The following is a 22928-nucleotide window of genomic DNA, read 5'->3' as shown; positions in this document are numbered from 1 at the left end:
TCATGATGATTAATACAAAGTGTCAGATGGAATGAAAGTAATATGTCTCAGGGCAGCTCCTCTTATGTGTTATATCTTGGTTTCTCATGCATAGCTTCGGCCAGATGTGATACAAACATTATACACATTAACTGCCATCGTTCTTAATGTTGTTGTCATTAATTAGATGAAATTACTTTGGTGAGGTTACTTTTGGGTTAATTGCTCATATTCTGGTTTCATGGGGAAAAACATGCTGATTGCTCAGTGTGCTTGGAATGTTTGGAATATTTGAATCTGTGTGGAGAAAATGATTATGAGAAAATTAAATAAATATAAAGTAGGCACCTGATACCAGTTAGAGATATTTACCTGTAAACTGTATTGTGAAAACATATGGTGTTTGTACACATGTGGATAGTTGGTTGTTAGGAAAGCATTAGCAAGACTAACAAGCAGCATGCGGACTGTTAGCAGGACCTCACAGGATAATGGCGCACGTCGATGAGGGCCGATGAGTGAAACCTGTACCGCACGTGCTGTTGTCACGTTGTGCCAAACTACAATAAACCAAAATAAAGCCATAGATGAAATATTATTTCTATAAATATTGCGAAAGCAAGAAAAATGAGAACCGTGTGTGAGAAGTCATCAAAAAGATATTAATAGAGAGAGTCTGAATTCTGACGCTTGCTCAGAGGGTGCTCAGGTAGGGGGTGTTTGTAGAAATGATTTGCGAGTGTTTAATGAGGTTGAGAAGTAAAAAGAGAAGCCTGGTGTATTCTACGTAAATAAAAAAGTTTGATGGTTGGTGGGAGAAGTAGAATATGGTGATGGGCTGAGGAATAGCTTGATGATTCGGGGAGAGGGGACTGATGGGTTGGCGTTGGCGGCATTGGTTGCGGCGCTGCAGCACGACTGACAGCCGGTTGGTAGTTAGGGATGCCATGGAGGCTACAAATATTATATATGGCAGGAAGAGTTTATGGATGCAGTAGTGTGCATTCCTCCTGTCAGAGAACCTCCAAGGCAGTTTGCAGATTGTAAGGGAAGTCAAAAAGCAAATTTTTGGCAGTAATTTCATCCAGACAAACAAACCCTGCCTGCCAAAAGCCACAGCCATTATTCCCTCTCTCTGAAATTGAGCATTAACCATGGTGTCATGTGCAGAATTGGCCCAGTATATCAAAACTCGGAGTTGAAATGCCTGCTCGTCATTTATGTGAAAGCCGTGTATGTAATTAGTTGTGTGATAGAGAACTGACATGAGATGGAAGGAGAGGCTGGGAGAGGCAACCTCTCCAGCTCAGATGTCAGGCCAGGTGTGCCCAGACAAACACTACTTATTATTCTGTGCTCCTATTTCTTATACTTGCCTTGGCTTCATGTCTGCCTTCCTGAATCTTGATCCCCTTGACATAATTCTTACATTAACATTGCACGCTCTTTATTTGCTTCCTTAACACCATCTGTGTATGTCAATACATTAGTTACATATATCAGTAATACATAAGATATTTAAATTTAATGGCAATGACTTATGTGAAATGTACAAATATTTGTAAGTGAAATATTTTCGATAAATGATTTTTATTTGCATCTTTATTTTTCATTTCATTAACTGGTGAATTTGTAGATTGACACTGACATGTAACATATATCCTCAGTTCTTATGATGGTTGTTTGTATTTTCAGGTGAAAGACCTTTCAAATGCAACATCTGTGGAAACAGGTTCTCCACCCGAGGCAACTTGAAAGTGCACTTTGAACGTCATAAGGCCAAGTACCCACATGCCAAGATGAATCCTCATCCTCAACCAGAGCATCTTGAGCGGCCAATGCCAATGCTTACTCCCTTCGGAGTACCCCAAATGCCGACAGTCCCCACCTCCATGCCGCTGCCTCCAGGTCTGATGTCACCACCAGTCACGGCCTCACTCCCTATGAGTTCTTTGGGAATGCTCATGCCATCGCCACCAATCCCAGTTGCTCCACGGCCTCCTCCACCAAAATCATCAGATCCAGAATCAAAGCCGAAGGACAAACCTCACTCTAGTCCTCCTCCTGCTAGTGAGGCCTCCTCTCAAAAAAGCCCACCTGAAGATAGTTCACGCAATGTCAAGTCTTCCGTGGCTCCACCTCTCCCATCCTTAACCTCTACGAGCAGTACACCATGCACACCATGCACACCAAGCACACCAAGCACACACAGCACACACAGCACACACAGTATCTCAAGCTCTCACTTGATGCCAAGTCTGAAGCTGCCTAGTCCTTCAATGTCAACTCATAGTGCAACTCATAGTGCCATGCCCAGCTACAGCTTGCCAGCCACACCGACCAGTTTCCCATTGCCATCCCCGCTGGCATCCAACATGCCATTAGGAGTAATGGCATCTCCTTTTGGACCACTGCCACCACCACCTCCTCCACCTCCACCTACTTCCCAAGGAGACATGTTCAGAAACTCTATTCTGCCCACTAAGACTATAGAACCTACTGAAGATCTGGAAAGATATATGGAGTGCACCAAATCTGAGACCTCGAAGCTAGAACAACTTGTGAAGAACATAGAACAGAAGATCACTGACCCAAACCAGTGTGTTATATGCCACCGAGTTCTTAGCTGTAAGTCTGCTCTACAGATGCATTATCGTATTCACACTGGAGAAAGGCCATTTAGATGCAAGATCTGCAGTAGATCCTTCACTACCAAGGGTAATCTGAAGACGCACATGGGTGTACACAGATCCAAGCCCCCACTTCGGATGATGCACCAATGCCCAGTTTGCCATAAACAATTTACCAACTTGCTGGTTCTACAACAGCACATTAGAATGCACACTGGTGAACCAATGCATGATCTGAACCATTCTGCCTTATACAGGCACCCTGACTGGGCACCAAAACCCCCAGAATTTGGGAAGATGTTTGACCACAAACCGTTTGACTTGTCCCACCACCATGGAGAAGGAAAAGAACTGGATCTTAGCAGGAGTGGATCCTACTGCGGCAGCGACATGATGGATGTATATGGTCCTAACTCTCAGGAAGATGATGACTTTCGTTCCGAAAATGATATCAATGATGAGGAACTAGACATGGATGAAGGTATGGATGATCCCAGAAATGAGATGATGGAAGATGCTGAAATGATGGATGACAAAGATGATTATGATGAACCATCTGATGAAAACATACCATCAGAACATCCTCAAGAGGGAGAAAGACCCAACTCGGCTGCATCCAGAGCATCCCCTCCAAGGGAAACATCTAGTCCGAACCCAAGCCTGCCTCCTTCTTCATCCAGACCTGAAAGCAGAGGTACTCCTGTTATCACAAGCTCCTTCTCTAGTCCATACTACAATACCTCTCTGGCTGCCCTTGAAGAGAGAGTGAAAGCTATTGATAGTCAAATGGCTCAGGCTTCCTTTGAACGATTCCGCAATAGTATGGGACTTGGTCACAGTCCTGGGTTGATGACGAAACTGCCATCCAGCTACCCTTACCAGAATGGTGATAGGTCTCCAGTTACATCTCCCAGAAGCCCCTCTGTATCAGAGGCTGGGTCGGAAGGAAGCAACATGAGAGATGACCATCCACATGGCTACAACCCTGATGCTCCTCTTCCCTTTGGATTTCCCATGATGGGCTACGGTGATCTCCGATCTGGCGCTGAGAAACGCAACACAACATGCAACATTTGTTTCAAGACATTTGCCTGTCGGAGTGCACTTGACATTCATTATAGAAGTCACACTAAGGAACGCCCCTATAAGTGTGATGTCTGTGACAGAAGTTTCTCCACCAGAGGAAACATGAGGCAGCACATGCTTACACACAAGATTCGGGATCTGCCATCGCAATCCTTCACGGGTAACAGTAGTGACAGCCAGAGTGGCTGCACCAGAAGTGAGCCATCATCACCCAGGGGCCCAAGTCCTGATGAATCCCCTTCAGTACCCAAGCCTGAATCTCACCCCAAGTCTGAAAGCCCACCACAACCTTCAGCGCCCACCTTAAGCAATAACAATGATGAAAGTCACAATAATAACAATAACAATAATAATAATAATACCAAGAGTCCTCAGCACTCCTCCACTCCAGTGACCTCTCAATCATCGATGAACCACAACAGTAACAGCTCAGACAGCTCTCAATTCAATCGAAGAACAGGCCCCAAACATCAATGTATGACCTGCATGAAAACATTTTCAAGCGCCAGTGCACTGCAGATCCACACCAGAACACACACAGGAGACAAACCCTTTAAGTGTACTGTCTGTGGGAAGGCCTTCACCACTAAGGGCAATCTGAAGGTCCACATGGGAACGCACATGTGGAGCAACAGTCCTTCAAGAAGAGGCAGGAGGATGTCCATCGAGCCACCCTTCATGCTGTCTCATGTCAAGGACAACCCATTCCTTGCTGGCTTTCACCGCCCCCCAGAGTTTTACTTCCAGTACCCCCCATTCATGAATGGCTTGCCACCTCAGAAGATGAATGAGATTTCTGTTATACAGAGTGTGAATGGAGGCATGAATCATCAGTACCCACCAATGCATCAACCTGGCATGGGCTTCAGTGTCAAGGCTGAGCAAAAAGAATCTGAACGTGACCATGATCGTGAACGTGACCATGATCGTGAACGTGAACGAGAACGTGAACGAGAACGCCATCATAGTGATGGCCGTGGAAGTGAGAAAGATGTGGATGTAAGCAGGGAAGCCAGAGACAATGTATCAAATGGTGGCAGTAGCCCTAGTGAATCAAAACACATCTTATCTTCAGGAGAACTCGATTTGAGCATGAGATCCTCCTCATCGGCCTCGGCCAACTCAAGCTCACTCTCCTCTCCTCACAGTAAGGAGTCCCCCAATGACTCTAGCCCATACTCCTCTCAGGCCTGGCTGTGGAAAGCTGGCAGCTGCCACTTCTGTAATCAGACCTTCCAATCTCAGGCTGCTCTAGAACAACATATACAAACTCAGCACGTTCCAACATCCCATGTGACCGGAACAGACTCTCATAAAGCGCTTGTGGCATAGGCCGTGATATAACATACTAGCTTCAGTGTGACATGAATATTGTGCTTAGCTAGAAACATTCCAGTGTCAGTGACTGTGTTGTGGTGTATGGTTGAGCAGCTGTAGATCATTGCAGATCCTTCATTGTGACAAACTGTGTGCTGCGGTAGACTGAATGGCTGCTTCTTCTATTGGAGCAGGTTCTGCAGGATGTCCTCAGTGCTGCTGGGGTCTTCTAGTCCTGTTGTCCTCAATGCTGACCTGTGAGCAGGATTTGTAGGAGGACCTGGATGAGGTCCTACGGTTGCAGTGCTGACTTCTTGTTTATCATCGTACTCCATCATTGTCATCATCACATGACAAGGTTGTGACATCAACTTGTGACATTATATTGTTGACTTAGTGATCATCTTGTTTTTACTCAATGAGAAAACTCCTACAAACAGTGATGTTTTTAACTTTGAACAGTGAACATGTGGATTTAGTGGTCAGTGAACTGATATCCGATGCCATAGTAAAGCATTACATCCCTCATTGCTACTTAAAGACATTGAAGCCAGTTCATTGCCGATCGCATTTCAGCTCTGTTTACAGGGCTTCACTTGTGCTTAATATTTCTTCTTGTTATCTATTGTTCTCTGCAGCATTACTCAATCAACTAGGATTAAGTGGTAGTGTAGATTCATGTACTTACAAACTTGTTATGTTTATGTCTTGAATTGACATGAATGGATGTAATTATTATTTGTACATAATTTATACATGTTCTAGTCGGATCGAAACATCTAATCAATATGGAATCAAAACCATTTTTGGTTGTAACTGTTTTTGCCAATAGGGATCACATCTCTACCTCCCCTTTTGACACTCTTCAATGTTTGGAGTTAAATATTTTTGTGTTCATATGCGGCAAACCAACTTAAGTCAGTTTTTCACAAAAATACGTACAGTGCATTATTTTTATAACCCTGAACATGTTCTACTTACTTGATATATTCGGTTTGTGAATCTTACTTAAGATTTTGTTTTAATACCACAACCTAATGGTTTAATGGTCCTCTGCTACTTACAGATTTTGCAATTTTTATGATGCACATTTTGTTTTGGATTCTCAGTCAATGTGATATGCTAATTGCATCCATGAAGCTAGACTTTGAGATGAGAGAATTTGTACGAGTGTGATTGCTAAATTATCACAGCCACAGTGATGCAATACAAACCCTTCAGACATATTTGTTGACTGAATATCCATATTTCAGAATTCTTGTTATGATCTATAATCCGTTCAAATATTATTAATCACCAAAGATTTTGTTGATTTTATTTCATTGTCAGAATATATCAATCATTTTTGAGTATTTTTAGTATTATCATGGCTAACTGGTTTTGTAAGCCATGCCTATGCAAACAACCAAAGACATAAGTCAGTCTACATTGCTTTTTGTCAGCTTTTGTTATTTTGATATGACACTGTTCTCTTTGTGTTTCTTCAAGTCAGCTGGCTGAAGAGTAGATGTTGTGTTACAAATAGCATGGACATGTTCAGTGTGTTAAATGCTGAAAGCAGGTTGGTGCTATGCGGCCATTGCTTGGGGAAACTTACTACTACTTATATGTTATTTGGCGATGTACTATTTTCCATTCTTGTTAATCTTGTTAAATGTTTGTAGAATAGTCTTCCATTTAAAGAAAGTGTCTAAATGTATATTGAAAAAAACTCTATAGCACCTTTCTGTTACTTGTTAATCAAAATCTTCTACGAAACATCCAGGGTCAAGGTGCCATAACACATTTTCTTGGTAGAAGTAGATTTTGTCGCTTCTTGTACTTTTTGTAGCACTTGTTTGTTTTTTTTGCTTTTTGCCTTGATGAACTGTGATAGTCGTTGAGAAATCCGTACTTACGTTTTCCACCCTTGCATATGTTGAAGTCAAGCTTTAGCGTTGTTTGGATTCATTCTCCTTGAGAATTGGAAGGAAGTCTGTCTGCTTTTTGGAATTGTAGCCTTCCCTACCATCTTGTAAAAGGAAATCTACGTGTCATACCTAAACTCTGAGTATTGGCTGTACTGGTTATGAAATCAAGGTTTCTTCGTCTGAACCATGAACCCAATGAACTCCTTCGCCATCCATTAGTTAAGCTAGAGCTGATTTTGTTGTAGAAGAGGCATATCAATTTTCTTTCCTCCAACGCCTGGCTGCCCGTCCATGGTTTCGAAATCCATAAAACTAGGACGTTCTTTTGTGTTCTGATTTGAGAAACATATCACCAGTATCGAATTTTGATCGTGGAATCCAAACAGCAGAAGACAACGAAAGAGAACACAACTTGAAATGGCCGCGAGCCTTTTGAACTACGCAAGACAAATAATACCTCTTTACCCCCGAAGACTATACACAGACATGGTATTGTGTTTGGCCTCCTATATTTTAACCATTTTAATTTTTCCAGTATGATATTTTTTGCTTCAAAGGCATTTCGTTTGGCAAAGGCAATTTGAGATGCCCCCAAATTGTATATAGTTTGTAGATATGGTCACTTGAGGAATTTCGGCTCTATTGCACAGTGTGGTGTACCACTGGAAATTATATTTGTTTGGTAAATTCTTCTTCCGTTTGCGTTCCTTCATTCTTTGACCTTTCGTTAATCTTCTCTTGAGTTAGAACGTTAACTTTGTCTCTTAAAGAGGGAGGCAGTAGGATATAGCTTTATATTTTGTCATATGAAAAATAAACCATTGTTCACTATTCAAATGCAACTTTTGTGATTTCTTACGTGGGAGTGGAAGATATGGACGTTTTCATGTTCAAGATTTTCAAGAGTTACCGAAGCTCACCGACAATATTCACCTTGGCCATTGTTATGGCAGGAAAGGGTGTTGACAGCACACATTGGGGAATAATTCAACTGGGTTAACTCATGAAAGATTGGACAGGTGGTATTTGGAGGTCGGCAATCTCGGTAGCTCATGTAAATCAGGTATGGCCACAAATCTATAAATGCAGCTGTAAATGGCGAAAAGATCCCCGAACACGGTGTTGGATAAATCCTTGCTGACGAAGTAAAGCCGGCTATGAAGTTATACTTCGCGGCCCTCCCGATATGCGTATACATACAGGGCCCTGTTCATCAAAGCGATATTAGCTCAAAGGTCGTAAGTCCCATAACATAGGCTTACGATCATCGTAGCACTAAGATCGCTTTGAGGAACGGGGCCCAGTTCTTTGATAATACAAGGCACCAGTGGATGTGTGAAGATGTACCAGAAGACAAGGGATAGAGGTGTGTATGTTCAATGGCCACTCAAACGGTAGTCTGTGGATGAATAACACGTTAGGGTAGCTGAAAAACACCGTAATGACCTTGTCGGCAGGCCTGACACAATGGGAGATTTTGTAATTTTCAATTTCTAAAAAAACAATTTATCTCTGCGTGAGGGTGGTAGATCCTGCGCTACACAGCACGTCATTTTCGGCTATAACCGGCAAAAGAAAGTATGCACTTGAAAATTGGATTTGACCAAACAATTACAAACGTTATCAAATCGTAACAGTCGCTGAGACTCTGCAAACTTAAGGTCCAAAACACTACCCGTTGTGAGATTCTCATTGAAATGATTCATGCATAATCGTCGAGGATACCAGTGTCAAATACATTACCACAAAACGTGGTTGTATACTTCCTTTTGCCGGCAATTTAGAAGGACCTTCAGGGTCCGCTGTTGGTGTTCGATTCCTAGGTTGGCCCTGATTATGATCCTTGGTTTGTTAACATCATATCTGCCTTAACCTGAGTCGCTCCAACATTAACACGACAATGCGGCGTTAAACAATACTATTCACACAGAAGCAAATTCATAGCAACTTCGCTATACTGTGTTTGTTTGTTGTTTAACGCCACACTCAGCAATATTCCAGCTTTATGACGCGGTCTGTAAATAATTGAGTCTGGACCAGACAGTCCAGTGATTGACATCATGAGCATCGATCCACGCAATTAGGATACGATGACATCAATCAAGTCAGCGAGCCTGACCACTCGATCCCTTTAGTCGCCTCTTACGACAAGCATAGTCGCCTTTTACGACAAGCATGGGTTGCTGAAGACCTATTTTACCACGGATCTTCACGGGCCCACTATACAGTGAGTGAGTTGGGTTTAACGCCACTTTTAACAGTATTCAAGAGTGAACTTATATGGGAGGAAAGCCCGAAGTGATGCAGGTGTCAGACGATAACAGGTTTTGTGAACCAACGAGCGTGGATATGGCGCTGACAAACCTAGAAACATAATCAGGGTGAACCGGGATTCGAACCTACAATCATAGGTTTCTGGCAAAGTCTGTACAACGAATTGCGGCGCCTTTGAGACTGGGCAACCTGTGCCCCCATCTTTCAATCGACACGACTCAGGCGCGGATTCGACTCTCCATATGAGCGTGAAGCCCTTCTTTGATGTCCCCCTCCGTGACATTGCTGGTATATTTCTAATGGCGGAGTAAAACCCAACTCATTCACACGCACATTGTATGAATATGGTGACCAATACGTATTGCACAGTTAAGACACAACAACACCCATTCGGACCATAGCTTGTAGCTAGTCCTACACATAATATTTCTAACTCCGTGTAACTCGAACTGGGTTCGTAATATCCGACTTCGCTTTACCCGGAGTTGACAACTGAAGATTTAATTCGGGTGGGGGTTAAATCTCACTCACTCACTTGTCTCTCATGGAGTTTATTGTTTCCGAGTAACGAAGGAAGCTATTATTTGTTTGACCGATTACAGGTAGCTGCTAGTCTGACAGACCTGAAACAAATATATCTATTAAAGCGCAGCAAGTCTATATTTGGCAAGTCTAGATTGCTGCAGTATCAAATGATAGTCTCTTGGCTCCTTTTTATTATATTTTATATATACAATTTTACAACTGCTTTTTCTGTAAAACATGTTCATTTCAGAGACTTGATGTTAGTGTAAGGCAGATGCGACAGAATGAACGTCCACGTTCAGCAGAACAGCGTGAAATCAAGCTGCCGTATACATGGAATTCTTATCATGCAACCGAAATAACTGTTTCAAAGTTTGTAATTTCTCTACGTTCATACACTATACACATTAAACCAACACATATACATGCATGCAGTTTGACAGACCGCATTTGATTTAGCTCACCATATCGTCATCGTTCAGTGTGAGCCAATGTTAAATTTCTCTCGTCAGTTCTTATACCACAAAGTACATGCGCATTCCATACCCACCCCCACCCCCCACGCACCACACACACAAAAAAAAAAAGAAAGAAAGAAAAAAAGAAAAAAGAAACACACACTACTCACCCTTTGTGACAATGCCTGTCGAGGTTGTTTTGAAATATATGGTCTTTTCATTTCTAAGAAAAATAAATGGCACAGGGTGTGATTTAAGTATTTTTGAAATTTCCTAATTAACATTTTTTATTTACATCTGGGGTGTGATTCGTTTCAGATTACGACCAACACCAGGTGTGAAAAGAAACAATGCAAGTTACGATCTCAGTGTTGTTGCATTTCTGAAATATACTGACGGGCAAAAGAAAGTAAACATTGAATTAAAATTTGAAATTGAATTTGACCGAAACATTACACATGTTTTAAAAGGTTACTAGGCTGGAAACAGTCGCCGAAACATTGCAAACTTAAGGTCCAAAACACAGCTATGATAACCGTATCAAATACACACCATCGGATAACTAGTTTTTAATTGTTAACCCCATGCATGACAGCTGCAGGTGAATGGTAAGTCGGGGGACTACCTGATAGCAAGGCTATAAATAAATGTATTCAAGGGTATTACAAAATATTTACTTTACTGAATCAATAACGTCAGGGTTTGAATTCTACTTACCAATCAATATTGTATAAAGATGTGACGATGATATACACGCACCCGACCTCTCAACTAAATTTAAATACAAACAGTAGGGCTCCTTTAATTTAATTAACAGAATTAACCCCAAAGAATCATAGAAATATATTTTTATCGTTTTGGAGACTTTATGTTAGTCTACGAGAAACCTTACTGGAAAGATCTAGACTTGCCAGAGTATTGTGGACTTGCTAGGGATAACCGGATATGTTGTTTAAGATCTGTATGAGACTATGTGGGAATGATGCGACTAGCGTCTCTATTAACACTGTCAATTTGGGCTCCAAACACGGTATTTGACACAGTGGATTGATTTGTATAGTAACCACCTCAGAAAACCGATGTTGTGCATTGAACAGTCTGAAAAGACTGTACAATATTTAATGACTCCTGTTTGAGCCACGATCCATGCTTTTCAGTTCGACGTCACTCATCACCCATCCAATAACCATTCACTGCCACACGTGGGGTTCTAATTGGCCCCCAGGGTCATGTGCTGGACGGAAGTGGCGATCTTAAGGGGGATGGGGGGGGGGGGGGGGGGGGGGGTCTCAGGCTCAGTTACTTGGATGATTGCGTTTCATCGTACCCTAACGGGACGTTGCTCATGATATCAACCACTGGTTTCTCTGGTACAGACTCGAGTGCTTGCAAGCCGCCGTCATATAGTTTAATTTGGTTGAGCGCAGAGTGAACTAACAGACAATATATATACATTATCAGCAGCCATTTTGACCAAATACTACCCATTATAGTCGGCAAGTGTGATGAGACAAATGTAAGGGACACAATGACGTCTCTCAATACCCGTGAGAGTGAACATCGACACGAGCCTTTCGAATGATAAAAATAGTGAGTGAGTATGGTTTTACGCCGCTTTTGCAATATACCAGCAATATCACAAGGTAGACACAATTTTATGGATAACAACTTCTTTAATACTGTCTTGCTTGACAACGGTATAAGGATCTATACCGAAACGTCGCTTTTTACAGTATTAAAGAAGTTGTTATCCATAAAATTGTGTCTACCTTGTTATCTGTCAACTTCTATGAAATGCCTATCAAACAATTCAGCAATATCACGTCGGGGGACACCAGAAATGGGCTTCACACATTGTACCCATGAGGGAATCGAACCAGGGCCTTCGGCGTGACGACTGAACGCATTAGCCACTAGGCTACCCCACTGCCAAATCAAAGTCTGGGGACAATACCGTCTCAACTTGAAGCAATATTTACTCAAAATATTCAATCAAACGAAGAAGATATTTTTAGCTTTAATGATAATACTTCTCACAAACAACACACTTATTGTGTAACACTTCACGCCAGATCCTATTTCAGAGTAAACGTTAATATCGAGACGGGATGGAATTTAATTTAAATTCTTCGTATCTGGATATCGCTAGAAATCGGTCAGACAGTCCTTTGTGCTAAAGTATATTGAGGAGTAGACAACTAGACCCTTTTATGATAAAATTCCTATATTTTGCTGCAAAACAATTTTCTCCGTGCACAATGTGCGATCTTAGCCCTGTAGTCATAGTAAGCTTCAATCATATGCCATCAGAGTATCCCAGTTACAGGTGGAGGGTGTGAAATAACTATCTCTACATGATTACTTGGCATTTGGATGGTGTGGGACAATGAATTATCAATATGACAAGCCAACAAAAGAACACATATCGTCGGATGGGAATTCTTTTGAATGGTATGATGAAATCGCTGACCCGAGGCATGCCGAATGCCTTTTATCTCACACGATGATTATCGAAGTTATGGCGGAAAATTGCGAGTCTCATAAGACCGTCGTTATGATGTCGTAAATACGAGGGAGATGCATCGTCATATTTACATCTCATTTCGATGTTTAGTCATAAAACCGGGAGATGAAAAGCTAGCAAATTCATTAAAAGAAGCTAAATAGCTTCGCATTCCCCTGTTATACCGATTTTGGCGGAGTTGCGCGATAACATTGCCTCTAAATGGTGTATGTACTTTTGGGAAATATCGTATAGCCACATCAAGCAGGCTTTTCTTGCAATTCTGCACCTCCCAAAAGTTTCTCCATTGTTGTCTGTTACTCAGCACTAAAAACACGCACCTTCCATAAAAGCTCGTGCGCGCGAATGTTGCACGTGCAGCACGCTTGTGTTCGGTGTTCACGCCGTAAGCTATGTGAATATACGTCTGCCACAGTTTTATGCATCAGAATTTGTGAGGATTCCCAAAGGCATTATCGTCGGAAAGGTGAGTGCGACTATAAACAAGTATCTTGATAATAGAAAAACACCTCCTGCATGCACGCGCGTGTCATGATATTCACGTGCTGCACGTGCACATCCGCCAGGAAGGTGTTACCATTGCTCGGGGGTACGTTGATTTGTAATGATGTCTTTAAAATGATAACAATTCCGAAAACGATAAACCCCCACTTGGCTACATTTGTTGTCCAGTTACATTAGATCATAAATACACACAAAAAATATCGGGCATTTCTTCTTCTTGTAACATTTTTTTTTATGGGAATATCTTATTCAGGAAGAAATTGTTACATTTGGGTAGAGCTAAACTTAGCCCCACCCTTCTCCATGGCTAAAAACCAATATGGAATCTGGGTTAGTATTGGTCCTTTGCACACAATTGCTTGGCGACTAAGTGGTGGTCAGGCTCGTTGTCTTGGTTGATTGCATGTCATGGTATCCCAATTGCGTGGATCGATGCTCATGATATTAATCACTGGATAGTCTGGTGACTCGATTATTTACAGACCGCCGTCATATAGCTGGAATATTGCTGATTGCGGCGTTAAACAACAAGCAAACAAAACATTGATTGTGATGTCTGACACGGACGGGTTTGACTGACTGTCGTGATATACTAGTTTAAAAAAACCGATAATTAAGGGCCATCCGATTCGTTCATATTTCTATACTATCTATGTCATGTTATGACAATTAACAAGAGTAATGTGGAAATTCGGGTGGCCATTAATCAGTTTTTTTAACTTTTGCTTTTATGCTTTTTGGCGTAGTATATATAACTGTATACTGACTCCGGCTTAAAACAGGCTTACCTTTTTTCGCGAACACCTGGTGTCATCACTGATTTTCAGTGCTCCATCTAATTTTCATCACAAATTTGAAAATACACCGTATGGGATCTGTTTTGCAGATATTCGAAACTGGTTATCCTTATAGTATTGACGCTTAGAATTTACACTCGCCAAATACACTAGATCAGCCATCAAGTAAGGATTAAAAAAAAGAAAAAAGTTTTAATACTCCATTCAGCAATAGTCAAGCTTTATGACGACGGCCTGTAAATAATCTGGTCTGAACCAGACAAACAAGTGATTGATATCAAGAGCACCTTCCCACTTCATTGTTAATATGCTTTCAAAATGCCTTTAATATCCATTGACTGCAATTGATGTGACAATGTTTGGTAACAGTGTTATACTTAAAGGAAGGGTTTCTTATATAGATAGCTGTTGCAACATCGTCTACAATGGCCAAGGTGAGTGCTGATGACGATGTTGTGAGGACATTTTAACGTCTTATTGTGATTATCATCTGAAAACTCCATCTATCATCTTTTGTTTCTTTTTTTGTTGTTTAACGCCGCACTCCGCAATATCCCAGCTATCTGACGGCGGTCTGTAAATAATCGAGTCTGGACCAGATAATCCAGTGATTCACATAATGAGCATCGATCTACCCAATTGAGATACGATGACTTTCCATCAACCAGCGAACCTGACCACCCGATCCCGTTAGTTGCCTCTTACGACAAGCATGGGTTGCCCAAGACCAGTTCTAACCCGGATCTTCACGGGTGTCATCTATCATGTCACGAACGGTCAACAATCGTCAGAAGCCTACACTTAAACCATAAATGATTATTACTACAATTAACTTGACATAATTTGAAAGAAACATTAATAATCGATGGAAGTTATGAGCCATTGTTTTTAAAATGTTGAGATCAATGATTTAAATAATCACCAAGCTCCACATGCGTGCTGCTAATTGTATCCCTCCCATTGGTCTAGTGAAACAACAGTTGCCTCGTTCGTGTATTTCAGCAAGTCCCGGCGAGAAATATCAAGCGAAACATGCACCATATCTTTCAAAGATGGGACTTTTTAAAAACGATTTCGCGTGTAGTTTCTTCCTGGTTTTCGAACAATCGCTTATTACATGACATGGATGCCAACGATGTAATTAATCAATCATAAAAGAAAATAACAAATAACCGATAGAAAAACTAAAAGAATTACTGCACATGTGAGACAGATTCAAAACAGCAATTAGGAAACCCGATTTACGGGTCTTTTTGTTTCGTTTCGGATTAGATGTTTCACGTTTTTACCAACCCGTTGAGAGAGCGGGATATGAGTTGGAATGTGTGGCACAGAAGCACACATGTAGTTTACAGAGCGGTGCGGGCTTTGGTTGTCAATAGAATCGGCCCATCGTCCTGTGGATTAACTTTCATAATAATAAATAGTCCTCCATTTGTTATATCACGGATGGTTTGATTATTTCAACAGTCAGATTACACACCATTTCCTTCGTGAATAAAGCAGTGATAATTTGTCCTTGGTGCGGTGCGTCTCATCGTCCCGTGAATTGAATAAAGGCCGCGACATTGTGCCGAGATTTATTTAATACCATTGAAATATTACAAAAATGAAATTTCGATTTCCATTCAAAATAGGACAAGTATAGTTGTCTGTGTAAAAGGGTTTTTTGATAGGTTGTCGATTTATTTTATGGTTGATATTTATCAATGTCAGATGTGTCGATGTAAATCAATTTTCTGCAGGGATATATGACGGCACCGGCCCAAACGGTTCAATTCACGAGGTGACGAATTACCAAATTCTCCCTATCAAAACAATTTACAATATAAATTGCTCCTAAATCATATCTCATCGTCCTGAAATATTGTACGGACGTGTGATTCCTTCAAAATTAGGATTATTAATTCAATAACCGGAAACCCAAGCCTATTTATCTTTATCTTCTGATTTGGTGTCAGAGGAGCTATCCGGCGCCCTATTACCATCACAATGAGAAGCAGACGAGAACAAGCGCCCCCTAGTGAGCATACTACTGCTTGTGAAACTTGGATGTCATATAGCATAGCATCCAGGCCACAGTAGAAGGGGATTCGATAGAATGGTCGTGTGGTAGCATTGGGTTGATGACATCATCATCATCATCATCACCATCATCATCATCAGATCGCCTCCGTTGTCAAGTGGATAGAGCGTCTGCCCGGAGAACAGAAGGTTGGTGGTTCTATCCCCGGCCGCGTCATACCAAAAGGATAGTACTTGTTGTTACCCTGCTCGGAATTTAGGGGCTAAAACAAGGACTGGTCGGCTCGGAGTCAGTGTACTGTGTCTGAGTGGGGTATTCATGTTAAACTGCGGCATGATATCTCAGTGGGCTAGCACTAAATATCGGGATTTGTCCGGAGTGGTAGCCACACAAAAGCACACGCGAAGTCAGGGTTCTAACCATCTTAGTGGACAATAAGTGTATGCTATTCGTGGCCTCTTTAGTCGACACAACAGGTGTATGATACATATACACTCACTCACTATACCAAGGGTCGTCTAAGGGTCAGTTGCGTCCCCTGGGCACATCAGAAACTTATGAATGTGAGTTCGAATCCCGAAGCGCCCCGACAATGTTCCTATGTTTGTCAGCACCATACCCGTGCTCGTTGGTTTCACCGAAGTGGTTAACGTCTGAGACCTGCATCACTTCGGGCTTTCCTCCCACATTATGCTGACACGCCCCGATATAACTGGAATACTGTTAAAAGCGGCGTTGAACCCAACTCACTCATTCACCGTGTTAGAGTTACTCCCCAGCAACCCATGCTAGTTGTAAGAGGCGACAAACCGGATCAGGTGGTCAGGCTCGGTACCTAGGTTGACGGTGTGCCATCGTATCCCAGCGGCGTCGATCGTTGCTCACAATATCAATCACTGGAATGTCCGGTCCAGATTCGATTATTTCAGGCCGCCGTTATAAAGCTGTGTGCGGCATTAAACAAGATAGAAAACACTATTATATGGAATACAGCACCGTGTCTTCTATGATCCATTAAAGATGGTACCTGTTATGTAGCACATTTCGTAAAATTGTGATAAATTAATTGATCCTATCAATTTCAATACACATACACTGTTTATCCTAAGATTCGAATTATCAAGCCAATATATAAAACGAATATTCTTCAATATAAAGTAAGACCATGTTTAAAGCTGAAACACCAGGATTAATCCAAAAATATGTCATGTATACCAATGTATCTTATCATGGGATATAAATGAATATATGACACACATCTTTGTGAAACATACATGTTTACCATTAGAAATGTTATAGACGACTGGTATACTAAAAGTGAGTGGGTATGGTTTTACGCCGCTTTTAGCAATATTCCAGGAATATTACGGCGGGGGACACCAGAAATGGGCTTCACACATTGTACCCATGTCGGAAATCGATCCCGGGTCTTCGGCGTTACGAGCGAACGCTTTAACCACTAGGCTACCCGACCGCCCCGTATACTGAAAGAACACGTTGATAACGCTATGAACACTCATGTGACGTATTTTCAGCAACATCACATGATTACTGAACTCAAATAGCCAAATAACAAAACGCAGCAAATGGTCCATGCGCGCATGTCCTGTTGATGTTGCGAGCAAACAGTTAAATTATGATTACATGAAAGCCTTGATAACTGATTTGACAAAGCGGTTATACATATAAACATTCCGCGTAATGCAATAAAACGCGGTCGTACGTGTAAATATTTATCCCGGTAATGAGAATATGACATGATGAAACGTCAATTATAACGGACAATGTCACTAGTATATATTACATGATACAGTACAGGTCAAATACGCGTCGTTAACGGTACCTAACCACCTCTAATGAGCATCCCGACTCGAGCACGTGCGATAATTGGGTTAGTGCTACCTTGGGGTAGCCCACAAAACGGCCGCCATTGATTACTTACAATCCATCCGATCATTAGGACCGTCCCCCTATTATAATTATGATGGTGATCGGTCCAAATCGCGTTAGTAGAGCCGAGTTTCTCTTCCACACAAAATATGATTGTTATTTTCTTCTGTTTTATTCACTCCTGAATTGAAATTGATAGTGTGTCTTTTCAACATTTAGCCGATACTGGAAACATTTCATACTTCTTTATCCCCATTGTCAAACTTAAACCTGTTAAAGATTCACAATGAAGTAAGCATTTATTCCAAAGATCAACAACCGCGGTTCAATTGTCCAATGTTGGATTTTTTTTCCAGGCTAGGGTGCACCGCAACCAAAATCTATCATTCTGTAAATACATTTGTGTTTAAAAAAACCCTGAACCCGAACCACTTATGCAACGCACAAATCTCCGCTAACACAACCTTCCACAAGGATCATAACACAACTGGACAATTTTCCAAGAAGCCAATTACTTCAATTAAAGAAAGGGAAGAGCCTATCGACTTTTGATGGCATCTTGGTACCAGATCCGGCCACTAAGTAATCCTCGCCTCCCCTCGGCAAGCGATGTCGTGAAAACATGACGCAGCAGCCCCGCTAATTTGCCCTCCAGTTTAAGACAAAAGCTGCGTCCGGTTCGAGATTTCTAAAATCCATCACAACCGGCTTGATCAATGAGCAGAGATAGAACGAGCCATATTCTTTTGTAGAAATGGATGCTTCCTTCACGATATTTCGCCGATGAGTTTATCGAACTGGGGAACTTTTTTTCTTGACAGCTTCTTTTTTGGGCGATCGTGATATGTGTAGGCATAAGCTAGATAGCTTTAACTTTGAAAAATCACCGAAGTGTTGGTGGTATGTTTTGCGATTTTAGTTTGAAATGCTTTTTAAATTCTTTTCTTATAAGCATTGGGTTTGGGATTTTTAGATTGCCGACTACTTTGATAGTATTTTCGATCCTTTCGTTGTTGTCTGTTTACTGCGGGAGAGTGTCCCGGAGGATTCTTGGAAACGTCAGTGATAATTTGGTACAGTTGGTGCACGATCACAGGTCTGAGGCGTTAATGGAATTATTTACTAAACTGAAATTACATCAAATATGACTGAATAGTTTCAGACAACGACGATATATTGTTGAATGAACAAACATCAGCTTCTGTACATCAGATGTATTCTCCTAGGGTTGTAATGCTTGAGTCATCCATTTTTTCAGCATGCTACTATTAAGCTTTAATGAAACCGGACACATTTCAAAATCTTCTTGTGGCGCGAAATTTAAGGTTAAGAAAGTACCCTTTTAGGAAACCCATCCTCGCTATTTGAGGCCGGAATTAAGCAGAATGTAACCAAACCAGACGTCTAAAAAAGATTTTACCGAAGCTTAAAAAATGTCGGTATTTAAATTTGATGACTTTTAATCCTTAAAAGGCACTGCATTCTGACGGATGTTGGGATATCTGTTTAACACAATTCTCTCTCAAGGAAACGGGGCTTATTAGTAGAATTGCGGCATTATCAGTGATATACCCACAAGACCCCAGCTCATAACCTATGGCGACGGAGCTTGTTTCTAATGCCCTGAGGCCACAGGAAAACAATATTACTTCCATAATTCACTGTGATTTAATGATATATTCCCTTTGTCGCCAAAACGACATTCTATAAAGATTGGCGCTTTGAAGAATTCCCTCATGAAATTCCTCTACAAGACAAGTTGATGAGATCCCCAACCATTATTGCTAGCCAGAAAGTGTGAATATTGGCTAGAATATAACAAAGTGCCCAAGAATCGATGCCCATGTGAAACTGTCGAGGAAGAGAGAACGCATGAATGAAACGCTATTGACATGATAAATGCTCAGTGTCGTCTGCTGCAGAGAGCAGGTGTCTTGCGCGCGCGGAGGAAGCTCATGCTAACATATCACCGGGTCTTGCAGCCTCGGAAGACCTGGTCAGCGACTTCTAACTCAGCTTAAAGCCTGTTGAAAACCGTCTTTTAATGATTATCCATGTGTGGACACGATTTCTAGATACAGATCGCCTCGCCACGTGCGCTTATTTCTCCCGTCGGCTATTTCCTGACTTCTGTGCCACTGGGAATATCAATCCGCGCTGAAGGGGCAAAGAGGTCAATTTGTTTTATTGATCACTCCGCGCTTGCGAGAAATCCTTTGGAGCGTGATTTTGACGGAAATTTAGCAAGAAATAACAGTGTCATTTGCAAGGCTAAGCCAGCTGCCCCTTGTCGGCGTTTTGTATCATGTTGAAAATAATATCATATTATGTTCTCTCAGTCGGAAGATCGTCAATAAAGTCCGCGATATGTCAATTGACATCAATCATTCTGTATTATCGCCGGATTCGGGGAGATGGCGGGAAATACTCTCTGGGCTGTTTTTATATTTTTATGTTAGGAACAGCGGTATTAATGTCATTTCCTATACACTGTCTCTGACCGGGTGCTCCTGATCTAAGGATTGTGATCGTTTTTTTTCGCCATGATGGTATCGCAGGAGAAGTGTCGTCGGTCGTGTATCGCAACTCGCCGCGCTATGAAATGCTATTATCAGTCCCCCTGAGCTAATGCAACATTTATGGCGCCCTACATTTAATTTCCTGGCTAAAATGATTCTTTCTCATATGCGAAGAGTTATAACAGTATCTGATTCGAATAAAGGTCTTTAGTCGTAAATCGGGGACATAAGATGCTGTCCGCCATGTTGGTTCTATAGAAAAAAAAGTACCGTTTCGAAACTGGAAACTATTAACGAGATTGAATACCTGATACTCCTTGGATTTTGGCGAAGCTAAATCGTCATAGATATTACGTTGTTTTTGGAGATGGGGGTTGATTAAATGAAATTTGAGAGTCTTCGTTAAAATCCATTACATTTGAAGGAAAAGGCTACATTATTTTTTTTCAGAATGAGAGAACGGGTAAAAAAATGCCAGGACTGTCGGCAGTATGAGGGTATAGTTTGGAATATAGATTCTCTTGTCAGAAACAGACTCAAGTATGCTGAGTGTTTCTGTCACATCGAGGCTATATGGGCAATGCGCGTAATTACGATGACGTCACACGATGACGTGCAGTAATAACTGCGTTCCTATGGCTGAGTGGTCCGAGTCAAAGTGCGATGTTCCTTTCTTCTTTTACATTGGAACTGGTTACATTTGTTGACTGACAATTTAAAAAGCACTCCATGGTCGATTAATGACCGAGATTTATAGGTCCAGGGTTCGATCCCCTGCCGCGTTATACCAAAAGACGTTAGAAGATGGTACTTGTTGTTACCCTGCCTGGGCTCGGCATTAAGGGGCTAAAACAAGGACTGGTCGGCTCGGAGTCAGTATACTGGGGTATTCATGTTAAACTTCGGCATGATATCTCAGTGGGGTAGTTTTAAAATCGGCATTAGTCCGGACCAGTTCAGACACACAAGTGCATGCACGTGACTGTATGATTGCAATAATTTTGAACGCCCCCAAACCCCGTTTCACCTCACCTCACCTCACCTCACCTTGTAGCCTAGTGGTTTAAGCGTTGTCTCTTCACGCTGAAGTTCCTGGTTCGATGCTTCACATTGGTACTGTTTTACCTACCATTGGCCCCTCGCTCCCCTTTCCGTCATAATGCTGGAATATAGTTGAAGCGGCTTGAAGCCATGTTTACTCTTTACAAACGACAAAGAAATATTGACATTTAAGACTTCGTTTCAAAATTTCGCATATGGAAATACATGAGTTAATTTTCGTTTTCTTCGTTCGTTCTGCTATTTCTTTCTCGAATTGTTTTACATTCAAAATATGTCTGATGAACGTTCCTGTTTTTCGTCTTTGAGACAGTAAATAATATAGCCAAGATCTTTGCTGTGAAACTTTTAAACTCTTGATTGACTGTTTGAGGTTCGTTGTGAAACAGTTTGACCTGAAACGCCGTTCCCTATACTGTGAATAAGTCATAAGCCAATATTTAAAAGACCAGACCTAGCTAACTAGTTTTCGAAAGGATTAACTTGAACTGACAAGTGCATTTTTTCTCATCTACTTTTTTGCATTCATTTTCACGGCGAGCAGACTAGCAATAACAGGGAGTGACGGCGGCATTTAGGTTTTAAAAGGACGCGCCTGAAACCAAAATAACGCTGAGCGTGGAATCAGACTTGAATGATGATGTCTGGGTGGAAGTCTGGGACAGGGTGTTATAGTCTGGGGAGGAGGTCTTGGACAGGGTGTTATTGTCTGGGTGGAGGTCTGGGTCAGGGTGTTATTGTCTGGGTGGAGGTCTGGGACAGGGTGTTATTGTCTGGGTGGAGGTCTGGGACAGGGTGTTATTGTCTGGGTGGAGGTCTGGGACAGGGTGTTATAGTCTGGGGTGGAGGTCATGGACAGGGTGTTATAGTCTGGGGTGGAGGTCTGAGACAGGGTGTTATAGTCTGGGGTGGAGGTCTGGGACAGGGTGTTATAGTCTTTGGTGGAGATCTAGGACAGGGGGTTATAGTCTGGGGTGGGGCGGGATGCAGGAAATGACGGACGTCAGAGTTGGGGAATCCAGTGTTTGTTTGGGGTAACGCGCTGGGATAGGCTATATGGGAAACCGGACGGGTGTGGTGATGTAGGCTATATGGGAAACCGGACGGGTGTGGTGATGTGGGGTATATCGGGGACGGGACGGGCGTGGCGATGTGGGGTGCATCAGAGACGGGACGGGTGTGGCGATTTGGGTATATCAGAGACGGGACGGGCGTGGTGATGTGGGGTATATCATAGACGGGACGGGCGTGGTGATGTGGGGTATATCGGATGGGAGGTTTGTTGTATATTTGCCTAATGCGGACCAGATTCGGCTAGGCCCCATCATTGTATTGCTTCAAAGATGGAACTAACTTTGATCAAGTGGTCAGTCTCGGTGAGTGGTGAGTCCCACCCGGATATCATGGGACGTTTCTTATCATAACAATCT

The 22928-nt window shown here is 41.9% G+C and overlaps 1 protein-coding gene across 3 annotated transcripts in view; it reads left to right on the top strand.

Annotated features, from left to right (window-relative positions):
- LOC139454055 (sal-like protein 1) overlaps positions 1 to 7735 on the top strand; it is a 47422-nt gene extending 39687 nt beyond the window's left edge. For all 3 annotated transcript variants that reach the window (XM_071235545.1, XM_071235546.1, XM_071235544.1), the window contains one exon: positions 1675 to 7735. In XM_071235545.1, coding sequence (XP_071091646.1) covers positions 1675 to 5027 — 3353 coding nt within the window. In that variant the 3' untranslated portion in view covers positions 5028 to 7735. The remainder of the gene's footprint in view (positions 1 to 1674) is intronic.
- Positions 7736 to 22928: the final 15193 nt, after the last annotated feature.

The sequence above is a fragment of the Haliotis cracherodii genome, unplaced genomic scaffold (genome assembly GCF_022045235.1).
Source record: "Haliotis cracherodii isolate W230 unplaced genomic scaffold, xgHalCrac1.p SCAF_10, whole genome shotgun sequence".
Classification (NCBI taxonomy): domain Eukaryota; kingdom Metazoa; phylum Mollusca; class Gastropoda; order Lepetellida; family Haliotidae; genus Haliotis; species Haliotis cracherodii.
The sequence above is the reverse complement of the archived record's forward strand: the minus strand, read 5'-3'. Positions and strand labels throughout refer to the sequence as shown.